Source organism: Malania oleifera, chromosome 10, assembly GCF_029873635.1.
Source record: "Malania oleifera isolate guangnan ecotype guangnan chromosome 10, ASM2987363v1, whole genome shotgun sequence".
NCBI lineage: Eukaryota > Viridiplantae > Streptophyta > Magnoliopsida > Santalales > Ximeniaceae > Malania > Malania oleifera.
Window position 1 is genome coordinate 61,616,364 of NC_080426.1, and position 22,566 is coordinate 61,638,929.

The 22,566-nt window shown below is 35.1% G+C and overlaps 1 protein-coding gene across 1 annotated transcript; it reads right to left on the bottom strand.

Moving 5' to 3' along the window:
- Positions 1-445: 445 nt before the first annotated feature.
- On the bottom strand, positions 446-22,296 carry LOC131166892 (uncharacterized). Its single transcript, XM_058125514.1, has 3 exons — positions 21,683-22,296; positions 1,454-1,602; positions 446-831 (listed from the first exon to the last, which is right to left on the bottom strand). Exons 1-3 carry the CDS (start codon positions 21,866-21,868, stop codon positions 693-695), a joined length of 474 nt encoding a protein of 157 aa, XP_057981497.1. The 5' UTR covers positions 21,869-22,296; the 3' UTR covers positions 446-692.
- Between the last annotated feature and the right edge of the window lie 270 nt (positions 22,297-22,566).

Consider the following 22,566-nt stretch of genomic DNA (forward strand, 5'->3'; position numbering starts at 1 on the left):
GGACCGTGACAATGAGCATTGCTTTGTAATGTAATCATAGCTTTTGGTTTAGATTTTACATAAAACGGTAAAAATTTAGGACGCAAAAATATACCAAAACAATAATTCTTGCATCACAACTCCCCTCCGATCTCCTGACTTGCTTAAAAAATGAGATAGCATCCCTTCAATATCCAAGTCAAATCAGGATTAGAGGAAATTGAGTGAATTGAGGTTTTTTTATTTTTTTAATGCTTTTTTGGGTCTATTAGCACCTCTGCTACACAACTCGTTTTCCATCCCATATTCCTTTCTATTCCACATAATCCATACCCGAATCCTTCAATATAAAAATCACAAACTTCAACACTGGAATGTCTCAAACTTTAGATTAGACCAAACAAATCCCTTAATCTGAGTGAATCCCAACTCAACCGTCAGCAAGGATTTAATGGCCGATGAGATATGTAATAAAACTTTTGTATGGTACCCGTACTCTTGCGGATGCATTAAAATTTTCAGACTGTACAAAATAGCTCAATACACATTACTTCCATACACGGTAAAAATAGTCACGACCAAAAAAAAAATACACATCAGAATATCCTCTGTTCCCAACTTCTATACAAAGATGTACCCACTTAGTAGAGCAAGTGAAGGATCAAGGGCTGGCTTCCACACGAGTAAAACCCTATTTTCCAAGTGCAGCTCGCTCATTTATCTGAATTGATCCCAAAGATACGGACCTTGTGCATATTAGGGAACTTGGCAACAACTAGCACAATCACAGCAACAGTGTTGAAAAAGAGCATCGGATGTTGGTAGTCAGTTGTATGTGATGCTATCAAGTACCTATCAAACAAATGTGGGCAAGTATGATTATATAATGGCAAAAATACATGATAAACCATGAGTCTACCAAAGAAATTTAACTGCTAGTGTGAAACCAGAACGTATAGTTTTGAATTGACAGATATTATTTTAGCACAGAAACTTTTAAGGCTCATAGTTTCACCCTCAGTTTCAAATCAAAAAGAAAATGACAAACATAGTTTAAACCACAGTGCTTTTCTTAAAACCGCACTGAAACCCTACAGTCAATATATCTTCACACTAATGTGACCCAAGTTCAAGTCTCTGCAAGTGCCAAGTAGCATTTCAAATCATAAGGATGGACTGGCAATAGATTATCAATGATAAACCATTATGTGAAGAAAAACAGAAATGAAATGGCAATTCAAATGCAAAGCAAAATTGCCCTCTAGGCTAATTGACACGTGAGCATGGACCAAACATGTTGAAGTGTGCATGTGCACACACGAGAGAGAGAGAGAGAGAGAGAGAGAGAGAGAGAGAGGTCTGCTAATTGATGACTACATTCAAAATTCATCCAACTCAAATCAATTGTTTGCAATAGGCAGCCTCCAAAAATGGAAATACCAAAATTAGGTTGACATCACAAAATTAAACTTACAAAACGAGAGGCACAACGGTTAAGAATTTCCTATTCCGTGTGAGCTGCTTCCCATTATCAATCTGCTCCCACCAAGTCAACCCATTATAGATCCCCTGGTCTTCTGCAAACGGAGTTCCTTTCTTCCAATGGAAGAAGTGGTATGTGACCTGCAGGAGAACAATCCTCAGTTATGTTATATGTGAGACAAGAAACAACTTAAGCTAATTTTGGTAAGAAATGGAAACAAAGCAGAAGAATGAACATACAGCCTCAGCCTCAGCCTCAGCCTCAGACTCGGGCAATTAAAATAACCAATTCCACTCAAATACAGTTATGGTTCATGCATCAACTGCAACAACAATGTATCATAATATTATAATATATTGTTATACTAATTTAGAAGGGGAGCTTAGGCGCAATGGTAAAGTTGTCGCCGTGTAACTTGAAGGTCACGAGCTCGAAGCGTGGAAACAGCCTCTTGCAAAAATGCAAGATAAAGCTGCGTACTATAGACACATTATGGTCCACCCCATCCCCAAACCCCGGATACAAGGGAGATTTGTGCACTGCATTTTTTTTTTTTTTTTTCATTATACTAATTTAGAACTTTGGAGAACTGCTTTGGAATCTAAAAGTTTAAGGATAAGTAGGAACAAGAAATAATATATGAAATGTAATTTCAATAATTTAAATAGTAGTGGAGAGAAGATTAAACTTAATAATCAAGAAATTAATAACACTTGTAGATCTAGTTATCTTGGATTTACTATACAAGTGAAAGGGGATTTTGAAGAGGATGTAATACATAAAATTAAAGCAGGTTTAGTAAAATGGATGAGTGCATCAAGTGTGTTTTGGTTCATAGAATACTTTAAAATTAAAAGAAAAGTTCTATAAGACAGCTATAAGGCCAAGCTATGTGTCACGGACCACCAATTTCAACCTAATTAAAGGGCCGTGAGGCACTCATTGAGGCTCACCCTCGACAAAATCAGCCAATAACACACATTCAATCCGGCTGTCATGAACACACGAGAGGTTTCCGAAAGCCATCAGAGGCATGAAATATCAGTTCCAACAATAATGAATTCATGAAGACAAGCGACCTTCATACTCAATGACATGTGGAACTAGTTGTTATATTCAATCACCAAGACAACCACACAAGCCATCATCCAAGTTATTCAACATCCAGTATAAAAATCCCTGACGAGGGCAAGTGAAGGCATCTCTCCTCCCCATTTGACCGAGGTCACACTATCAACCCCTAACATTCTTCCCCACTCACTCTATCGACAACCTCGTTGATGTATTTGTAAGAAGACTTCCCACTCTTGTTGTTGATGACCTTCGTCATTGACTACATGTCTACCAGGTTATACCCTACATATTTTATCTTGACTCTGTACAACTCATCCACAGTATAAAAGAAATACAACCCCGACTTGTAAAGAACTGAAAAGGGATACAACTCAACCCACTATGCGAAGTAACTACTGCAACTGACTGGTAAAGAACTGAAAAAGGATAGGACTCATTGATTGTGTAAGATAACTACGACAACAAACAGTGAAGGATCTGAAAAAGGATACGACTCATCAACTATGTGAGGTATCTATAACTACCGACGAGTAAAGAAATGAAAAGGGTATACAACTCATCCATTCCAGTTGGTTGTCTTTTGGGTATTGAAATCTACCGAATCTCACATCAAATCATCGTTCAAGTCATCAGAGGCTTGCAATTATCTATCTCAACTTGGTCAGAGCGTGCAGCGTTTACCCTGCCTACCCCTTTTCGCGCAGCATATGGCATTGTCACACTGCCTACTTTCCTAAGTACTTGACAGGAACCATTATCCTATCTTTGTCATACCAATCAAAGCATGCATCATTTACCTTGCCAACCCTTTTGCACTTGGTGTGACACCCTACCTACTTTCTCGGGCGCTTGGTGTGAACCATTACCCTTTCTCTACCATGTTGACTTACAGAGCGTGCAGCATTCACATTGCCTTCCCTCTTGCACTTTTATGTGGCACCTTGCCTACTTTCCTGCGTGCTTGGTGTGAACCATTACCTTCTCTCTGTAGTCTTACAGGAGGTCCTCTACTCACTTACTCATCAAGTTGTAATGGATTCTCTTCCCATACTTCGTACGCACAATATAGCAGCAAACTCAATTAACTTTCGTGGGGCGGCCTCAATCTCTATTGGCACAAACCCATGGGATTCTAGATTGCATTAGACCTCGATGTCTTTCAGCCTATTCAAAGCTACCAACAGCTCAATATTTTTAGATAGACCTCAAGCTTTATTTGTCTGTTTCTCGCAGGGAGGCCTCAAGCTCTATTGGAGTCCCTTTGGAACCATGGATGGCATCACGCCGACAATATAATTCAGCCTATTCAAGGCGACAACTTGATACTCTTTAGCATACCTCAAGCTCTACTGGTCTACTTCCCGTAGGGAGGCCTCAATCTCTATTGGCACTACCCTTTTAGGACAATGAATGGCATCACGCCCTCGATATGTTTTAGCCTACTCAAGGCTTCCAATAACTCAATATTCTCAAGAAGACCTCAAGCTCTATTGGTCTGCTTCCCTTAGGGAGGCCTCAAGCTCTATTGGCACTACCCCCAGGGATTATGTATGTCATCGCACCCTCGCTAAATTTCTCACTGCCCAATCCTCCTTCGACTACCGCAAGTTCCGTTTGTCTTTCTCCTTCACGAGATGGGAGATGGCATCATGCCCTCAATGTATTTCAACCTATTCTCGAGGCTTACAGCTACTCCCTACCAAGGATTTTCATACATGGAGTGACTTATTCCAGTTCCACAATTGTATTTTCAAAATCAATTTTCTCGAGTCATCCCTCACCTTACATGCCTCCACATTGTTCTGTTTTACAAAATTTTAAATTCCCATTTTCCAACTAACATTGTTCACGCCCACTGGGCTCACGCAAACCATGCTCTGATAACTGTCATAGACCGCCAATTTCAACCCAATTAATGGGCCGCGCGGCACTCATCAAGGCTCACCCTCGACTAAGTCAGCCAATAACACACATTCAATCCGGCTGTCATGAACACGCGAGAGGGTTCCGAAAGCCATCATAGGCATGAAATATCAGTTCCAACAATAATGAATTCATGAAGACAAGCGACCTTCATACTCAATGACATGTAGAACTAGTTGTTATATTCAATCACCAAGACAACCACACAAGCCATCATCCGAGTTATTCAACATCCAATATAAAAATCCCTGGAGAGGGCAAGTGAAGACATCTCTCCTCCCCATTTATCCGAGGTCACACTATCAACCCCTAACACTATGCTTTATGGTTTAGAATGTTGGGCAACTAAGAAACAACACGCATAAAATTAAAGTTTCCGAAATGCAAATTTTAAAGTGAATGAGTGGTATAACATTAAAAAATAAATCAAGGAACGAGCATATACGCAATAATCTAAGCATAGCACCCGTTCGAAGAAAAGTGAGGTACGACTTATGTGATTTGAACATTTGAAACGCATGCTTAGTTGCACACCTTTGAGGAGTGAGTTGTTTCTAACATGAAAAAAGGTAGGGTAGGCCTAAAATAACTTTGAAAGAGGTAGTGAGGATTGAGGAAAGATTAATAGCTCTTAATCTAATCGATAAAAATGCCCTTGATCGAGTAAATTGAAGGAAAAGGGTTTATGTAGACAACCACACCTAGAGAGGCTTAAGGCTTGTTGTTGTTGTTGTTGTTGTAGCTAATTTGGTACCCACATATGCTACAACTGATTTGGCACAAATAGAATGGACAAAGACAACCCAATGCAGCAGATGCTGGAAAAAATAAATTAAATTAAATATAAAGTATAAAAAATAAAAAAACAGTGTCATCTATGAACACATTGAAATATCAAATCGAACAACACTCCTTGGGAATCTCGACGCTTCCCAATGCTTCTTTTTTAACATACTAAGACTAATGGAATATTACAATCTGACTTCCATTTTAATTTATTCATAAAAATAATTATAATAATTTATTTTAAAACAAAATAAATTTGGCTGCATTCCCAAGAAGTGTACCAAAGAATTTCCTTGGATACATGGAACATAAGATATACTACATAGAGTACATTGATTTATATAATTAGATATTTATTTACCAATGTCTTTGTTGACTAAGACTTGTAGGTTAGATTTACAACTTGACTAAAAATACTACCACCATAATTCCACTACAAATCAAGCCAATGATTCAGACTAGTCAAAAGAACATGCTCACCAAAACCTCAAAAATGACATCCTGCATTCAAAATTACATCACTGTTATTTCTAGTCCCATTATTTACTACTTGCAGACCCAAATCCACAACAGTTATCCAGAAAAAATCTTTCACCAACAAAACCTATAATTGTGACATGGACATCAGGACTTGAGCCTCTTTGTTTTTTGAGGAGCTCATCAAAGTCACCAACCACCATCGAGAAAACAGTAACGGCTTCTTCAATCCTAAAAATAACCCCAACAGGTAACTGTGAATATGAGAACAATGACCACCATAAACCACTGAAAACATCTATTCCATCTCCATTACATTTTAATAACATGGATAGGTATGTAACTGGGTGGTAAAGTAACGTGTACAAAGGTGAAGGGTGATTTAAATATCCGACAACATCTTTCTCCACTTTTTCTTAAGATGAAGGTTCTAAAGTTTAGGATCAAAACCAAGTATGACTGTTTGACAATAATAAAGAATGGAGATCTCGATGTAGAATTATAAAAATAAGATCAGAACATATTCTATTAACACTAGTTCCTCGCCAATGATAGATTTGCCTCCCAGTGAACACAATGGATGCCTTGAAGCATCATCCCAAAAGATTATTCAACTACTTATAAACCCAATACTTAACCAAAAGATTACTAAAATTCATTTAGGTCTACAAAAAATGTCTTGTTGACTCTGAGTCCAATCCGATTTTGATAATGACAAATCACTTGGTATTTGATCTGTCCATTGAGTTTGTGAACGGAAACTATATTAAGCATGCACGGAAGGATAACGAATCATGGAAGCCTTAAAGTAAAGCATACATATCTCGGAAAGATCCATAGAACTCAAAGAGTACGAGAATCAAGAAGGTAGCGGCAAAGTTCAAGAACATCTTGGGAATGGGTATTTAGAACTCATGTACTTACATTTTCATATGATTTAATTTGAGGCTCAACATAACTTATAATAACTTTAGGATTCATGCATTTCATGTATATCATTAGGGGACTTTCATGAACTTAGAAATATTTTTAAAATCATGGAAAACATGTTTTATAAAAGACCCAAGAAAGAGAGCAAAGCAAATTTTTAAATTAGAAAAGAAAAATTGAGAAAAATGGCACTTCGGTAGCCTAAACTCAACTTTAGTCGCCTGAAGAATTTCTTCGGTAGCGTAAAAATTAAGTTCGGTAGCCTAAAAAATTACTGGGGAAAATAGAATCTGGCCGAGGTACTTCGGTTGCCTGAACTGGAACTTTGGTCGCCTGAAGTCACTTTAGGAGCCTGAACTTCACTTCGATTGCCTGAAGTCGCGGGAAAGTTTAAAATTCAGATTTTTATTAATAGAACTCGCAAGCTTTTTCTTTGATCCAATGGTTGAGATCAATCCCAAGGGTAACACACTACAAATACTAAATATCTAAACCCTAGAACAAAGCTAAGACAAAAGAGAAGATCAACGTAAAGAGAAGAATACATATTATTGAAAGAATATTGAGAAACTTGCTCTTATTACTATACGATTGCCTACACTTCAACTACTACTCATCTAGCTTGGGCAAATCAACTCAGAATCTCGAAGGGAACTCGTTTACTCATCTGGTTTTTCATTCTAGTATTGAGGTTTGATCATTCAACCTAATATTTTCAAGAGTTTCTCATCTCATCACTTGTTATTAAATATCATTAGAAAAATTGATCTTGAGTGTGCATATATATATAAAGATTGACTTTGACAAGATCATTACTTGAGAAAGTTTTAGCTATTGGTTGACAAGTTTCTTGATTCAAGAGTATATATATATTTTTCATAGAGCTTATCATTGCAAAATCTACTTTGGAATATTTGTTAAGAAGTTGATCTTGAGAGCGCATATATTAAATCACTTTGATAAGATTATCAATTGAAAAGAGCTTTAGCTATGGATTGAATACGTTAGGTTCAAGTGAGCTTTTCCATTTAAAGACTTGATATTTTTAATATTACAAATCCACTTCATTAGATATCCTTGAAGTTCATAAATATATATATTGTTGAAGGATATTTTCTGAAATAGATTAGATTTGTTTTTTTATGTTTGGAATACATATCGTATATATATATATACTTACATATTACAAAGATCGGGTTGTGATTAAATATTTGAAAGAAAGCTTTTTGATATAGATTTATGAAACATTCAAGATAAGGCTTTTAACAAGTTCACATCAGATATATTTGTGCATCTTTGCAAAGTGAACTAGAACCCTAATATACTCCAAAGCGTTTCAAATATATCTTTACTTGGGAGTTTTTGATAAAAAGGGATTTGTGTGTTGAAGCATATCATACATAAACAATTGCATCGTTTCATACATTCTGAGCTTCAAGTTTAATCATATGTTAATGTATTAGGAATTTGAATTGTACTCACGAACTTTTGTTGAAAGCAATTTTGAGTGTTTTACAGAATTCATTGTATTCATGATTCGGTTTGTAAACCGTGTGAGGAGGAAGTTGTACCTCTTGTAAGCAACAGATTAGGAGAAAGTTGTGCCTCTTGTAAGCAAGGGAGTAGGAGGGAGTTGTACCTCTTGTAAACAGCGGATTGTAAGGGAAGCTCCGTCCCAATTTAAGGAGCAAGGATTATAGTAGAATCCTTGAGTGGTTTGCTCAAGGCGAGAACGTAGGCCGGGTTGGTTGAACCTCGTAAAATCGCAGTTGCATTCTCTGTTCCCTTATCCTTTTATTTTCCGCATCGTATTTCAATTTCCAGCTTGCTTGTGTATATTGAATAACTTTACATGCACCTAATCGGGTAAAAAGGAATTCATTGATTTAGTAATTCAAATCAGCATCAAATTCCAGCCATTAATTAGTTAAACATAGAAATAGGAATTGATTGGTAAATAAGTTTCAAAGAATTTTTTAAAATACCCAATTCACCCCCTCCCCCCCTCTTGGGATTACACGTAAATCAACATGTCTTCTTCCCCATAAAGAGGGGGGCAAGACAAAAAGCAAACAACTAAACAATGGAAAATGCACATTTGGACCAATATATAGGATGGCTTTAACAAGCCACTAATTTTTTTTTTCTAGGAAAAAGAAATTCATTGACGAGATAGAGAAGGATTTACAAGGGGCAGAGGATAATAGATCCTCCTTCAAAACAAAAGAAACAAAAGAAGTTACAGCAATGCTCCACTCTAATTCCTCTTAAGACCTGACAAGTAATTCCCAGAAAGAACCAAAAGAATGACCCCGAAAAGACGCAAGGAAAACCACTGTGTCTATACGATACAAGGTTGGGTTGCCTTGCCATTAAAAATTCTTATGTTTCAGGACGACCCTTTTACCATAGCAGTATAAATAGGTTATTCCTTCCAAAGAATCTAAAGGATGGAAAAATATAGCAAATCTCCAAAGAACCATCCCTTCCTTCTCCCAAAGCCTCTATAACACACTTTTAAGAATGCTTCAACCGTCCACGGAAAAACCACATCCTCACCAAAGATTGAAAACAGCCTAACCAAAATCTCCTTAACCAACCAGCAATGAAGGAACAAATGGTCGATAGTTTCACTAAAATCATAGCACACTAAAAAAAATCAGAACTTATAGCTTTGTCAGGCCTCCTTGTCTGCAGAAGATCATTGGTTTTAAGCCAGTAAAGGTAAAGGAACAAAGTCCACATGAAAACCCTCATTTTGAAAGGATCCATATGAAGTTATTCAAGGGGAAAATACAAGGACTTGAGGGTTTCATAAGTTGAGAGAAAAAAAAAAGATTTGATGGAACAAGAATCAGAGGAATCCCCTACCCAAATCCTGGATTCATCTCCCACTCTGGGAGATTCTTCTGTTCTGCTTCTTCTTCTTCTTCAGTTCTTCTTTTGCTGCTTGCTGGTGGCTAGCAGGCTGCCCCTGCTCTTGGCAAGCTATAGATTAACTTGCATTAAGCCACTATGTCTATGTTGATGCTTTTGGGCCTTCAGCCTGGCAATTTCATTTCCTTTCTAATTTGAAGCTTGAACTCTTGCATGTGTATTATTGAACTATGTTTGCTTCACTTGGAACTTGGTACTAGTTGTCATAATTTCAATGTGTTTATGTTTTGGCATTGAATATTTGCATTTTAAATTATAATATTACTATTGATGTGTTTTCATATAACAATTACACATCAAATAGGCACTGCGCACAAATTTAATTCACAGAGTGCCTTCGCCTCGCGCCTCAGCTTGAAGTACCCTTTGCGCCTCAATGCGCCTTGCGCCCTTGACTACTATGCTTTATATTTGTTTATCCAGTGGGGGTTTCTTATCATCTTGAGAAGATTATGCAAGATTTACTTGGGTCAGGGATTGGAAAGAGGAAGGATTATCTTGCAAGTTGGCAAGTAGTTTGTAGATCAAGGAAGAAGGCTTACTTTGGTGGTTTATGGAGTTTCCTTCGGGAAACGGATTCTATATGGCATAGGGTTATTACAAGTAACTTTGGTCTGCAGGACAATGCTTGAGATGCTAATTTTATAGCTAGGGTTACTGATAAAAGTCCATGCTAATTTCATTGCTAGGTATATCCTTCCTTTTCTTCTTAAATCAAACTAAAGCAGGAGATGGCCATAGAGTTCAGTTTTGGAAGAATAGGAGAACTATGTTCTTCAGTTGCCTTTCCTCATCTTTCACCATACTTCATATTCTAATGCACTTATTTATTCTTTCGCCACTATTCATGACACTAGGGACTTGCAACTGGTAGGCAGTCATTGCCATAAAGTACGTAAATAAAACATTGCCTGGTATAGTTCCGACAGCCAACAAAGACCTTTACCTAGCACATCCCCTCCTCCACTCGCCTCGCCCAGCCCCACCACGCCCCGCCCTTCCCAAAAAAATAAATAAACAAATAAAAATAGGATTTGACATATTGAAAATATATGCAAACATGTGTTACCAATTACAACGTTACTCTAAGATATTAAAAAAAAGATCAATTAAGAAGAGAGGAAAAAGAGATTTGCAACCTACAGGAGGGCAAGAAATCCTTTCTTAAAAAATTAGAAAAGAAAAAAAGAAAAAAAAAACAAAATAAAAGCAAAGGACAAAAAACAAATTAACAAAAGCCTCTCTTTAAACCCTTTCCATCATAATTAACAGCACCCTGCAAATTAGCAAGTTCACATTGGATCTTCTTTCCCTTTCTTTTGACACTGTTCAGTCAAACTCCTTTCCTCTAGAATCTGCAGCCACATGTCCATCTCTTCCATCAGTTGTGCTTGTGAATTATTCCCATTAATCTCCTCCACCAGCGTAGAGGAATCACAATGTTATCAAAAAATAAAGACACCAGCAACTTGGTATCACTAGCAAGCAAAACTATGGTAAACAGTGAAACTTAGACCCATGCTTTTAAATAGCTATAGGGAGTAGTGTACCATAATGGTAACTGGTGTAGCGGAAAGCAGGAGTGCTGTGGGAAGTGAGTGACAACCATGAAATTTTTTAAGCCTACACTAGCTTATCTATGTTGGTGGTGTTTGCAAGTTCTAAACTGTTGACCTGTCTTATAAAGATTTGAATATATTTCAGATCATTTAGGCTTTAGTGCAACTTATAACATTGTTTATTGAAGACAATAAATTTTACATTGCCTTTAAAATGCTATTGAGAGAAATATTATATTTTTTCACTTTTAATTAATCATGTGTTATAAATAAATTAATGTAATGAAATGCATTAGCTTTTAATGTGATATAACAACATACAAACAAGTTCCATTTTTTGTTTTATTAAGTAATTAACTGCTAATAAATTTAGACGAACAAGTTCAATACTTGTTTGAATAACCTGAGTCTTAAAATTATAAACTTTTACTAGAAAAAAGATAATTAAAACAAAATAATAAACAATGGGATGAGAAATCCTCACAAAATTAAAAGGAAAAAAGTACAAATTTAAAATTTTAAAAAAAAAAAGTCTAAAATAATAGGAAAACAAAACTTAAGCTAATAGAGCCAAATGGGACCCCAACAAAAATAAATAAATAAATAAAAATCGTCTTTCCAGTATCAAATCAAGCATCAAATTCACATTCTCTAATATTTGAAAATTATCCAACCGAAGTGCCCAATAACAGAAAAATTGCATTCAGCCAAAAATATCTTCGCATTCTTGTCCTTCAAAACATCTAAAACTAATAAACTAGAAGATTATAGGAAAGCCTCCAAAGAATGGGAACAAACCCAACACTCTCCCAAAAACCAAGAAGATTTGTCCATAAACACCTAGACATGGAGGAATGAATGAGTAGATGAGCATGGTCCTCACCAATAGCATAACACATAAAGCAAACATCAAAGAGTCGCATATGGCCTTCTAATACAGCAATTTGGTAGTGTTAACTCTATTAAAAATGGCCATACAAACCCCAAAAGCATCCAAAAACACCAAATCTTAGGGGCCCGTTCAGTCGTAGAAAATAGTTTTTGTTTTTCATTTTAGTTTTCCAAAAAATTATAAAAATGTAGGTAAACTTTTTATTCTTTCAACATTCATATGAAATAAATAAACAAAAAATAAACAGTTCTCAAATAATTACAAAAATGACACCCTGTTTTCCAATTTTCCAGATTTATACAGAAAAGTTGGAAAACATCCTTTCATTATTTTTCTAAATTTCTAACTCTTAGTTTGCATGTGGGAGCATTGAATTTGAATCTTGAATCTTAAGTGGGTGAAATATTTATAAAATTTCTTCTAAATCCACACAAATCCAAATTCAAGACCTAAAATCCATGACTCTAAATATTTCCTAAAATAATTTTCGAAAATTAGAAAATAAGCCGTATTTTTTGTGATTATTTTGAATCTAGAAATAAAAAATGAAAATTTATTTTGCAGACTTAAAAAACTCTTTATTTTCTACCTTTTTAATACAAATCTTGAAAAATTAAAAACTAAGCTAAAATTTGTATAATTCTTTGAACTACTAAAAATTAGAGAAGGGAAAATGTTTTCCACAACTAAACGGGCCCTTAACATCCCCACAATGAGAATATTGATAAGAATTTGCTAAACTCAGGAATGAGGAGGATTCCAATGTCTCCCTACTGTTCAAGTTCCTACAAAACCGGAAATCTCAAGAAAAGAGCAATCAGTAATGAGAAAACATGCAATATAATCCTCAAGACACAGAATAGGATGAAAAATAGAAGGGACTGCAACCAAAAAAAGTAAAAATACCACAGCCAAAGATCCTTCAAAACAAAGCACTACAACCATTCACCACTTTGTGCTCAGTACAAGGAAAGAAGAAATATTTTAAATGTAAAATGAACTTCCATGAGCTTTCATGGGAAACGACTGGCTGTCCTGCAATATTAGCATCCCACCCATTCTCTTGCCAACCAAATTTATTTTTAATAACCCAATATCAGAGGGAATCAGTATCAAAGGTAAATGCCATAACCGCTTACCCACCAGACCGATGTGTTTAGGCATCAAATTACCCACAACCAATTGCCCTGCAACCTTAGAACTACAAACAATTTACAAACTCACAAAATGATCCCTCCTATAGGTACAATTGACCATGGAAAGTATCATAATCCTCTCAAGTCCGTTAAACCCTCAAAAGAATCTTAAATGAGAATAAAATATCCAGGCAACAAATCTCTCAGAACAAGGATGCCACCTAACAGGAGTTCTAAATACGTCAAAACTTGAATGCCATTACTAAATCCCACGCTCCACAAGAGCAACATACCTACAGATGACCCCCCTTACTCAGATTAATAGCAACTAGATCACACTTACTAAATCTCAAGGTCAATATCAAAACTTGTAAAAGAAGACAGACAAGGAAAGAATTAGTATCTCCAGCAATCTGCAAATGCATGATCATCACTCCATCCTGCCCACAGTAATACCATGAACGAAACCTTTATCAATGAACGTCTCAATTATCCGCTCAACACATCAAGCAGCCAAAATAAAATGAAAAGGAGATAAGGGATCCCCTAGCCTCACCGTCCACCCCCCCCCCCAAAAAAAAAAAAAAAAAAACCATTAAAACCAAGCCTTAGGCTCTCCAACAATGATCACAAAAAACATGGTATAAGAAAGGCAACCCCTAATCCAGCCTCTCCACTAAGACCCAAATCCTTTCCTATACAAGGCGCTATCCAAAAAAATACAACTAACCTACCATATGCATTCTCAAAGTCTAGTTTAAGATTTAAGCTCTTACTCTTCCTTCTACTAATTGTAAAAATAGGGCAACAACAACATGGTGCGCTCAGCTACATGAAACCTCCTATGCCATTCCACATGATCTTGGGCAATATCCCCCAGACAATATCCTTGGAATGCTAAGAGTGTTGCCAAATCCTACTCACTGCCACGTTCCAAGTTATTATAGGTCTACCCCCACTCTTCCCTCCTATTACCACTAACTACCTCACCTCTTAGCACTATTACGGCCTGCATTGCAAGTTGTTAACCATCTTAACCAATGTCTTAAAAGGTGAATGCATAAAGCAAGTTTTACCCCTTAAGACGTGAGGCGTAAGCCTTAAGGCGTTGGGTTGTATGCCTTTTGAGAGTTTTATTTTTTAGATAAAAATATTTAAATAAATTATATATTTTTAAACATAAATAAAAAATTAAGAAAATCGTGAAATAATGTAAAAAAATAAAAATAAAAATTAGATATACATTGCAAACTACTTGTTGGCCTGCTAATTGAATTCATGGCATAAATCATGACAACAGATGGTCATACTATTACAAAGTTCAAATTATTTTCATAATGTAAGATACAACTCTTAATTATTTTGGAAACTTTTTGAGGTTCAAGAGTTCCAGAAAGGAACTCATATTATGATATTCTTTTCATATAAACACGTAGTTAAAAATTTCTAACCAATTCTAACTTGAGAATCACACACTAAAAATGCATAAGCCTCAACTGGGAAGGCACAAAAAGCATGTCTTTTGTACAAATGCATAAGCCTCAACTTGTAATATGTTAGCCTTTTTGGAATTTAATATTTTAGATTGAGCCTCAAAGCGTTTTAGGCATGTCTTGCCTTCAACCAGCCTCAAGACAAGCCTCGATTGAGCCTTTTAAAAAATTGACCTTAACCATCCTTCCTAAGATAAGGTGCATTGCTTAGTTTACCATGGATGTGTTCTTTCCTTAATTTATTTTTTTTAAGTTAGACCACTCTTCCATCTTAGCATTCTCATGTATGACACTACACTTTCGGATATGTTGCCCTTAGTTTCCCAACATTCTAATCCATATACGCTGGTCTATTACACATCCTACAGAACTCTCTTTTTTAAATGTTAATGGTATTTTGCAATCAAACACCACATGTGAAACCCTTCTCCATTTTAACCTACCAACATTAACTCTATTACATCTTTAATTTCTGCTTCATCTTGCATAGATCCAAGGTACCAAAATCTATTAGTACAGAGGATTTATTGACCACCAATTTAATATTGTCTCTCATATTTGTCCTCAAATGGCTATAATTATATTTCATGCATTCTGTCTTCCTTCTATTTATCTCAAAACCTCTAGATTCTAAAGCTTTCTCCATAATTCCCTCTTAATTTTACTTCACATCTAGTTTCATCAATCAAACTAATACCATAAAAAAAACAGCATAAATCATTTTAGGTATTCCCAATAAGTTCATTCAGAACTAAAACAAAAAGACATGGACCCAAGCATACCCTTGATGCCTTGTGGTCACAAACCCTCCATATGTTGTCCTAAGATTCGTCATTACCTAATTGCGTATTTCCTAAATGACATCAATCTACCTAATACATACTCCTTTTTTCATAAACCCATTATAGAACTTCCCTAGGTACCGAGTCACGAGTGAATAAAAACCACATACAAATCCCTCTTTATTTTTATTAAACTCTTCCATCAATATTCTCAACACAGGCTGTTTCAAGAGTTGATCATCGAAGAATTTCCAAAGTGGTTTCCTCAAACCCTTGTTTCTAACCTTAATTTTTGTTCAATTGTCTTTCCCAAAACTTCATCAAATAACTTATAAGTTTATTTCCACAATTATTAGTACAATTTTTTATATCACCTTTAATTTTATATATAGGTATTAAAGCATTTTTCCTCCATCCTTTCGCCGTTTTCTTAGTCTTTATAATTTTATTAAAAAATAAACTAGTTAACCATATTACATCATGATCTCCTAAGCCTTTCAAACTTCACTAGAGACATCATCCAATCCTACAACTTTTCTATTTCTCATCCTCTTTAATGCATACTGAGCTTCATTAACTCTAGTTTCACCAATATACCTCAAATTTTTAGCCTTTTCTTCATTTTTCAATGCAAAATTTAAGCCATCTACTTGAATTTCATTTACTAGTTTACCAAGTAAGTTTGCCATCTTTCTTTTATACCTTCTTCTTTAACTAAAACATTATCTGCTTCATTTTTTTATAGATTTGACACTGCCTAAGTCTCTACTCTTTCTTTCTCTAGCTTAGCAAGCCTAAATATCCTCTTCCCACTTTGTACAACCCAATCTAGATGATAAGTTTAGCTTCAGTAACATTTTTTTTTTTTTTTTTTTTGCATCTTTTCATGCCTCTTTATTATACTTTTCAAAAGTTTTCATACTTCTACAATTTCCCATGTCATAAACCACATTCTTTTGTCTTCACTGCTTTTTGGACATCTTGATCCCATGAACACCTCTCTTTACTAGCCATGCATCGACCTTTAGATTTATCTAAAACCTCTTACCTATATATATAATACAATTAGCCATCCTATTCTAAAGCGTGTTTATCGTCAATTCACCTTCTTTTATGATTTCATCTCTAAATTGTATTATATTTTATCCCTTTATACTACACAGCCCAGTTCTCTAATGTTGATCTATATTACCCTTTCTCTTACATTTTTAATGCATATATTTGAACATTAATACCCTACACTGTTGTGTGGTTAAAATTTCACCTAAAATAACTTTTTAAAATCTTTACATGATAACGGACCTTCCCTCCTAATTAAGAATACACCTAGTTTATTTTTTGTTCAGTCCATTTTTGAAGGTTATTAAGCGTTTTCTCCTCTTAAAGCACACATTGATTGTTGTATAAGATCATATGCCATAGCAAACTCTAATACCATATCTTCAAGCTCATTTTCATCTTCGTATCAATTTCCCTCGGGTATAAACTTACAACATGTATTGTCCTTTCCTGAATATTCCAACTAGATCCAATAATATTTTCTTGCTCCTCGACATCGTTTGTAATTTGCAGAATATTATTCTATTAAAAATTCCCAAAGTGACCTTTTTTTGTAAAGCCAGCTTGACAAGCAAAAGCACTAATGACATTCATTAACTTTTATTATAAGACCATCTTAATTTTTATGATTCAATCTCCTAATCTTTAACATCTATACCATTATCATTTAGGTCTTCTACTACAATGATGCCTATCCGATTCCTATGTGTTTCATTCCTAATTTACCAAAGTTTGAAGCCTGAACTTTTCAACTTCTCTAACTTATGCTCCTACCAACTCAGTGTCTTGCAGAAAAATTATATTAGTTTTTCTTCTATCAATAAGTCAGCTTCCTCCATGCTTTTAATTGTAAGACCTCTCCCTATGTTCTGAGTTGCTAATCTAATCCTAATCTCCTACACTAGTTCTTTGCTCTCTCACATCCACAATGATGCAGAAACCCTAACATATTAGACATCATACCAAGACACCAACACATTGTGTTTCTTTGAGGCGACAACCTAGCCCACCCTACCTATTTTTCGCTACACCTAAGTGTTGAAAGGGCAATGTGCCACTCATATGGGACACCACAACAAATAGTTAGTAAGGATTCATTTCATAGGGTTCAGAAAAATTTTATGTAGGCTATCAACTACCTAATGCAAGATAGGCAGAGTCTACAATCATATATTTATCACTTAAAATAAATTATCAGCAACTTGAACATGAAAAAAAATTATAAAAAAATAAAAAGGGAAGGCTGAAGTTGAACAATATATAAAAGAAATAGTAACTTGATTGTCAATATAACCTTCTCTCCTTCCTCCACATAGCTGATTGGAATTGATTATTCATAAGAAAAAATGCAAAAAATAAATAAATAAATAAATATTTTATAAATAAATCTTTCTCACGTACTATCCTATAATGGTCATAGTAGTCTTGCAACAACTTGTAATGGCGAACACATAGCAGTAGCAGTCTGCAGCAGATGTTAATGGTGTGATTTTTATTCCATCACAGTATCGAAATTTCAAAATTGATTATGTTGGCCTTACAAGACTTAATATCCTATTTTGATGCTAACAAACAAGTGGATCTTAACATGCTATGTTAAGTGATGTATTTTCAAGACTAAATGAAGAATGCAAGGTTAAAGAGTTCATGAGAGTTTGTACCTTAGATAAGGATGATTATATCAAGCTTGAAGCATGGATTTAAAGATTAGAACTTGAAGATCATGAGAGCATTGATATTAAAGAAAAAGCTTCAAGAATTAAAGTCAAAGTGATCAACATGGAAAGCTCAAAGAAAGATGAAGCAAGCATAAAGACCTCAAGGAATTCAAGGATTGAAAATTTGAAAGAGTCTAGGAAATTTCATGTAAGTACTTCAAAGAATTTCAATATGGATGCATAAAGCTCTTAGGTTAATGTCTTGGACCTAGATACCTTTGAACATACTTGGAAAATATTTTTCTAACATCAAAAATTGTTTTAAAAAGGTTAGAATCAGTTTTGAAATGAAAAGCACCAAAAAGAGGATTTCTTAAATGTTGTCAATTTTTCTACATCTGCATTGATGTGCATTTTTATCCATCAAACAATCCTTATTTTAAAATGTATTCAACATGAAAGTTATAGGATTTTCTCTTAGCTTTCATTTGACACCAAGATCATCAAATATGAAGTTACACAGAAAAAGTTATGACCAAAAGACTAAAGGGTGCTCGAAGCTGACAGCATGACAAACGACTGTCAAGAACTGGACAGTCGACTGTCAGTGCACTTTGAGGCATCTGTGTGTGTTTGGACAGACGACTGTCACCTTTCTGCCCTTTTGTTTAACTAAACAGACCACTGCCCAAAATGGACAGTCATCTATCACACGGCTGTTATGAATTTTCTCACAACGGTCAAATTTTTAAATGGGGTTGTTAATAACTCAAAACTTATGGAAACTTGAGGAATACTTCAAACCACTTGAGGATCAAGTTATACACTTTTTAAAGTTTATAAATAAGCCTCAAAGATCATTGAATCAACACAACCAAGAATTCAAATTTTGAAAAAAAAATCAAAATCTCTCTCAAATTGCTCTCAAAATCTTAAGGCTCTCTCTTGCTCTCAAGCTCACATATTGTGCACGAATTCAACTAAGTTTTAGCTGATCTTCTTCCACCGGAATTGTGCTAAAAATTCTAAATCTTTCAATCATTAAAAGAATTAATCGATGATATACTTCCTTGAGCTTCAAGTTAATTTCCATATTGTGATTTACTTTGAAGTATATTAGTTGTGTTGTAATTGGTGTACTAACCAGCTCTTTGAGGAGCAAGTTTTTTGTACGCGTCTATTTAATATTTATCTTGTAGATTGACGATTCCAAGGGTTGTATATATCGTTGGCTAAGCAAGGGAATATTGCTTAGAGAGGCAGGCTCTAACTTAGTTAAAGAGTGACCGGACGAGGGGATATCGTTTGAAGAAGGTGGGCTCTAACCTTAACCAAGGAGTATTGTAAAGGTTTGTTCCGCCCGTTAAAGGAACAAGTTTAGTGAATCCTTTGGTGATTTACCAAAGGCAAGGACGTAGACTGAATATAAGTCGAACCTCGTAAAAATCTCCATCTCACTCTCTCTTTCTCTACTCTTTATTTTCAGTACATATTTAAATTGCGTGGATGGTTTAAATTGAAAATCATATATACTACGTATATTTGGGAATCAAGTAAACTTAAAGTTTTATTTTGATTTGGGTTGCGGAAACCGAAAGGGAGTACGTTGGTTAAACCATATCTTGCAAAAACCATACGGGAGTACGTTACTTGGTTAAACATCCCAAAGAGAAATTAACTAAGAGTTCATCTGAATTCTAAATATTTGGAAAGAGTGATTGGATTTTATATTACACATCATATTGAAGAAGCAAATTCATTTATACAAGACTTGGTTCAAATTTGGCTAATATAAACAAACAACCATCTTGAGTTTTTATATTACATAAGTGCTGTGTATTGGCTTGGTTGTTTACTTTCTAATTATAGTTGATTGGTTTGGTTGAATGATTGAATGTTTGTATGGTTAAGGATTAAATAAAGAAACTAAGTTCTTGAGTGCTTAACAAATTAAACAAACAAGTCACAAATTGGTTAAAAAAAATAAAATAAGTTTAAGAATTCTAAAAAGGAATTAAAAGAAATTTTTTAAAAGTCCAATTCACCCCCCCTCTTGGGAAGTTATTCCTAATTTCAGATTACATAACAGCCGTGGCCGCTTATGCTTAAACCATGATAGAAGCAACCTTCTCCAATTTAGTCTTTCAAGGTACCACAAGACCAAAAAAGGTTAGACATAATGTAGATTAAAGTAGAGAGAAAAAACACAAAAGCCAATACTAAATTGAAAAATATATGGCCCATGGACCCTAGATAATGTTGATCATGAGACATGATTCACCATCCAACAACATCTTATTTCAAGCAATGCGAAAGCCCCACATGCATTAGAAACAACCTATATTTAATGCAATGAACATGCAGATATTGCTGAAACTCTTGAAGAAAAATTAAATTCACTTGTCTAACAAAGAAAGCAAATTAAAATCATTGCATATCATGAGTGAATTTATGCTAGATCATAACCTTATAGTGATAGAGTTAGATCATCAGGCTCCTATTGTGATCTTTGTCCAACAAGGTCAATGAAAGAAGTAAGAATTCTAACATACTAAGTTATATGGACTACAGCGCAAACATTGCAAGCATTAATGAAAAAAATCAAAGTAAAAATGTGACAATAGAATGAACCTTATTTGAGATAACCCCACGGCCCACTATAAATCCAAAATTTAGAAAGGAATGCATTTGTCGGTAACTAAAAGTATCATCATGCATGCCCACCAGTTAATTATTTCCTGTATGTATTAAGATAAGGAGAACATTGGACTGAGATGGTCTAAGAAATCAACTGGGGATATAGTTTTTCTGAGTTAGATTTTCTTCCATTTATAAAGTGTCTCTGGGTTGGGTGTGCATGTAGGTGTGAGGTTGTGAGGTTGAGGTTGTGAGAACGGGTAATGTACGTATGCCTGTATCCCGAGCCAGAGTGTAAGATCTAAATTCCCACATGGAGACAAAGTAATTCATAATCTACCAAAGTCTGAATTTGCACAACCCACTATTAACCTTCGTTTAATTTCCTTAAAAATTGCAATTTGCAAATAAATCAAAGAAACAGTGTAGTGCTATTAAATTAAATAAAAGATAAATGGCTTCCTTTTCATTGACATTTTTTAACAAATTTGGACATCAATTTGTACAAGAAGTCACGTAACACTGAAAAGAAAATGCCGCACGCTACAAGAACCATTACGAACAAGACCTAATAAAAATTCATATAAGAATATCCTCAAACCAGATTACAAATATAATTCATTTACACTAAATAAATCATTAACAAGATCCAACTCCAACAAAAACGAAAACCCCTTCAAAACAAAAAAAAAAAATCAAAAAATGGGTTTCTTTCGTCAAAAATAATAATAATCAAACCAATCCAGAAATCAACAAAATAGATTAAGAAGAAACCCTAAACCCAAACCAAGAAAACCCAGCTCAATTCATCAGCAAACACGAAGCATAAACAGATGGACGCAGACTGAGAGATGTGGACAGTGGGAGAAAGGCCTACCATAAAGTGAGAGAGGTTGACGATGGTCCAGGCCATGCCAGGAGAGCAGCCGAAGACGGAAAGAACAAGGAGCCATGAGAAAAAGAGGATGAGGATGTAGGTCGTCCACACCCCTGGGTACATGAACCACTCCGTGTTCCGGTTCATATCCGCCGGCGGCACCGCCTTCACGTACAAATTCGCCATTCGAATCGTTCACTTCCAATTCCCGGTAGATTGCCAAAGAAGAAGAAGAAGAAGAAGATAATGATGACGACGAAGCTGATAAGGATTGATCCGATTAATATTCAGAAGAAGTTAATTCCATCCACCGCCTTCCCCCTAAATCAGATATCAATCAAAACCCCACATCTCTCTATCTCTCCCTCTCTCTCTCTCTCTCTGCGTTCTGGGCGTCGACCGAAATTAATTTCCCACCTACAAAGCACAAAGCTATCTAATGTTAAATCTTCAACGAGTATTACGTTGATATTTTTCAAAAGAAAAAACTAAGGTTGAGTTTTTTTTATAGTGCACAAAAACGAAGCTGTTAAAGGTATATGTCATTGTGCATAGAGCAATTTTTTGCGGCCCTTATTTTAGGATGTTATTAATGAAAAGAAGATGTCAATTTCATCTGTCTTTATCCTCTTTTTGTTCATTTATTGGCTGGGTAGAGAAAGCTTGGGCTAGGAGATAGGCATATAAATAAAAAGATTTGGTAATTTTGGTATAGGACTTAAATTTTGAAATTTCGATAAAAATTTTGATGTCTCAATTTACGGAAATTTCGATGGAAATTTTCATTTCCATTTCGATTTCGATTTTGATTTAAAGAAATTACGAAAATTTATTGTAAATGATAAAAATTTACAATAAAACTTTAGGAAATATTAGAATAGATG

Excerpts from the sequence above, each read along its gene's own strand:
- LOC131166892 (XM_058125514.1), bottom strand. The coding sequence starts at position 21,868 with ATGGCGAATTTGTACGTGAAGGCGGTGCCGCCGGCGGATATGAACCGG. Across the intron at positions 1,603-21,682 it reads TCAACCTCTCTCACTTTATG|GTCACATACCACTTCTTCCA; the intron begins GTAGGCCTTTCT and ends GTTCTCCTGCAG. Across the intron at positions 832-1,453 it reads ACCGTTGTGCCTCTCGTTTT|GTACTTGATAGCATCACATA; the intron begins GTAAGTTTAATT and ends TTTGTTTGATAG.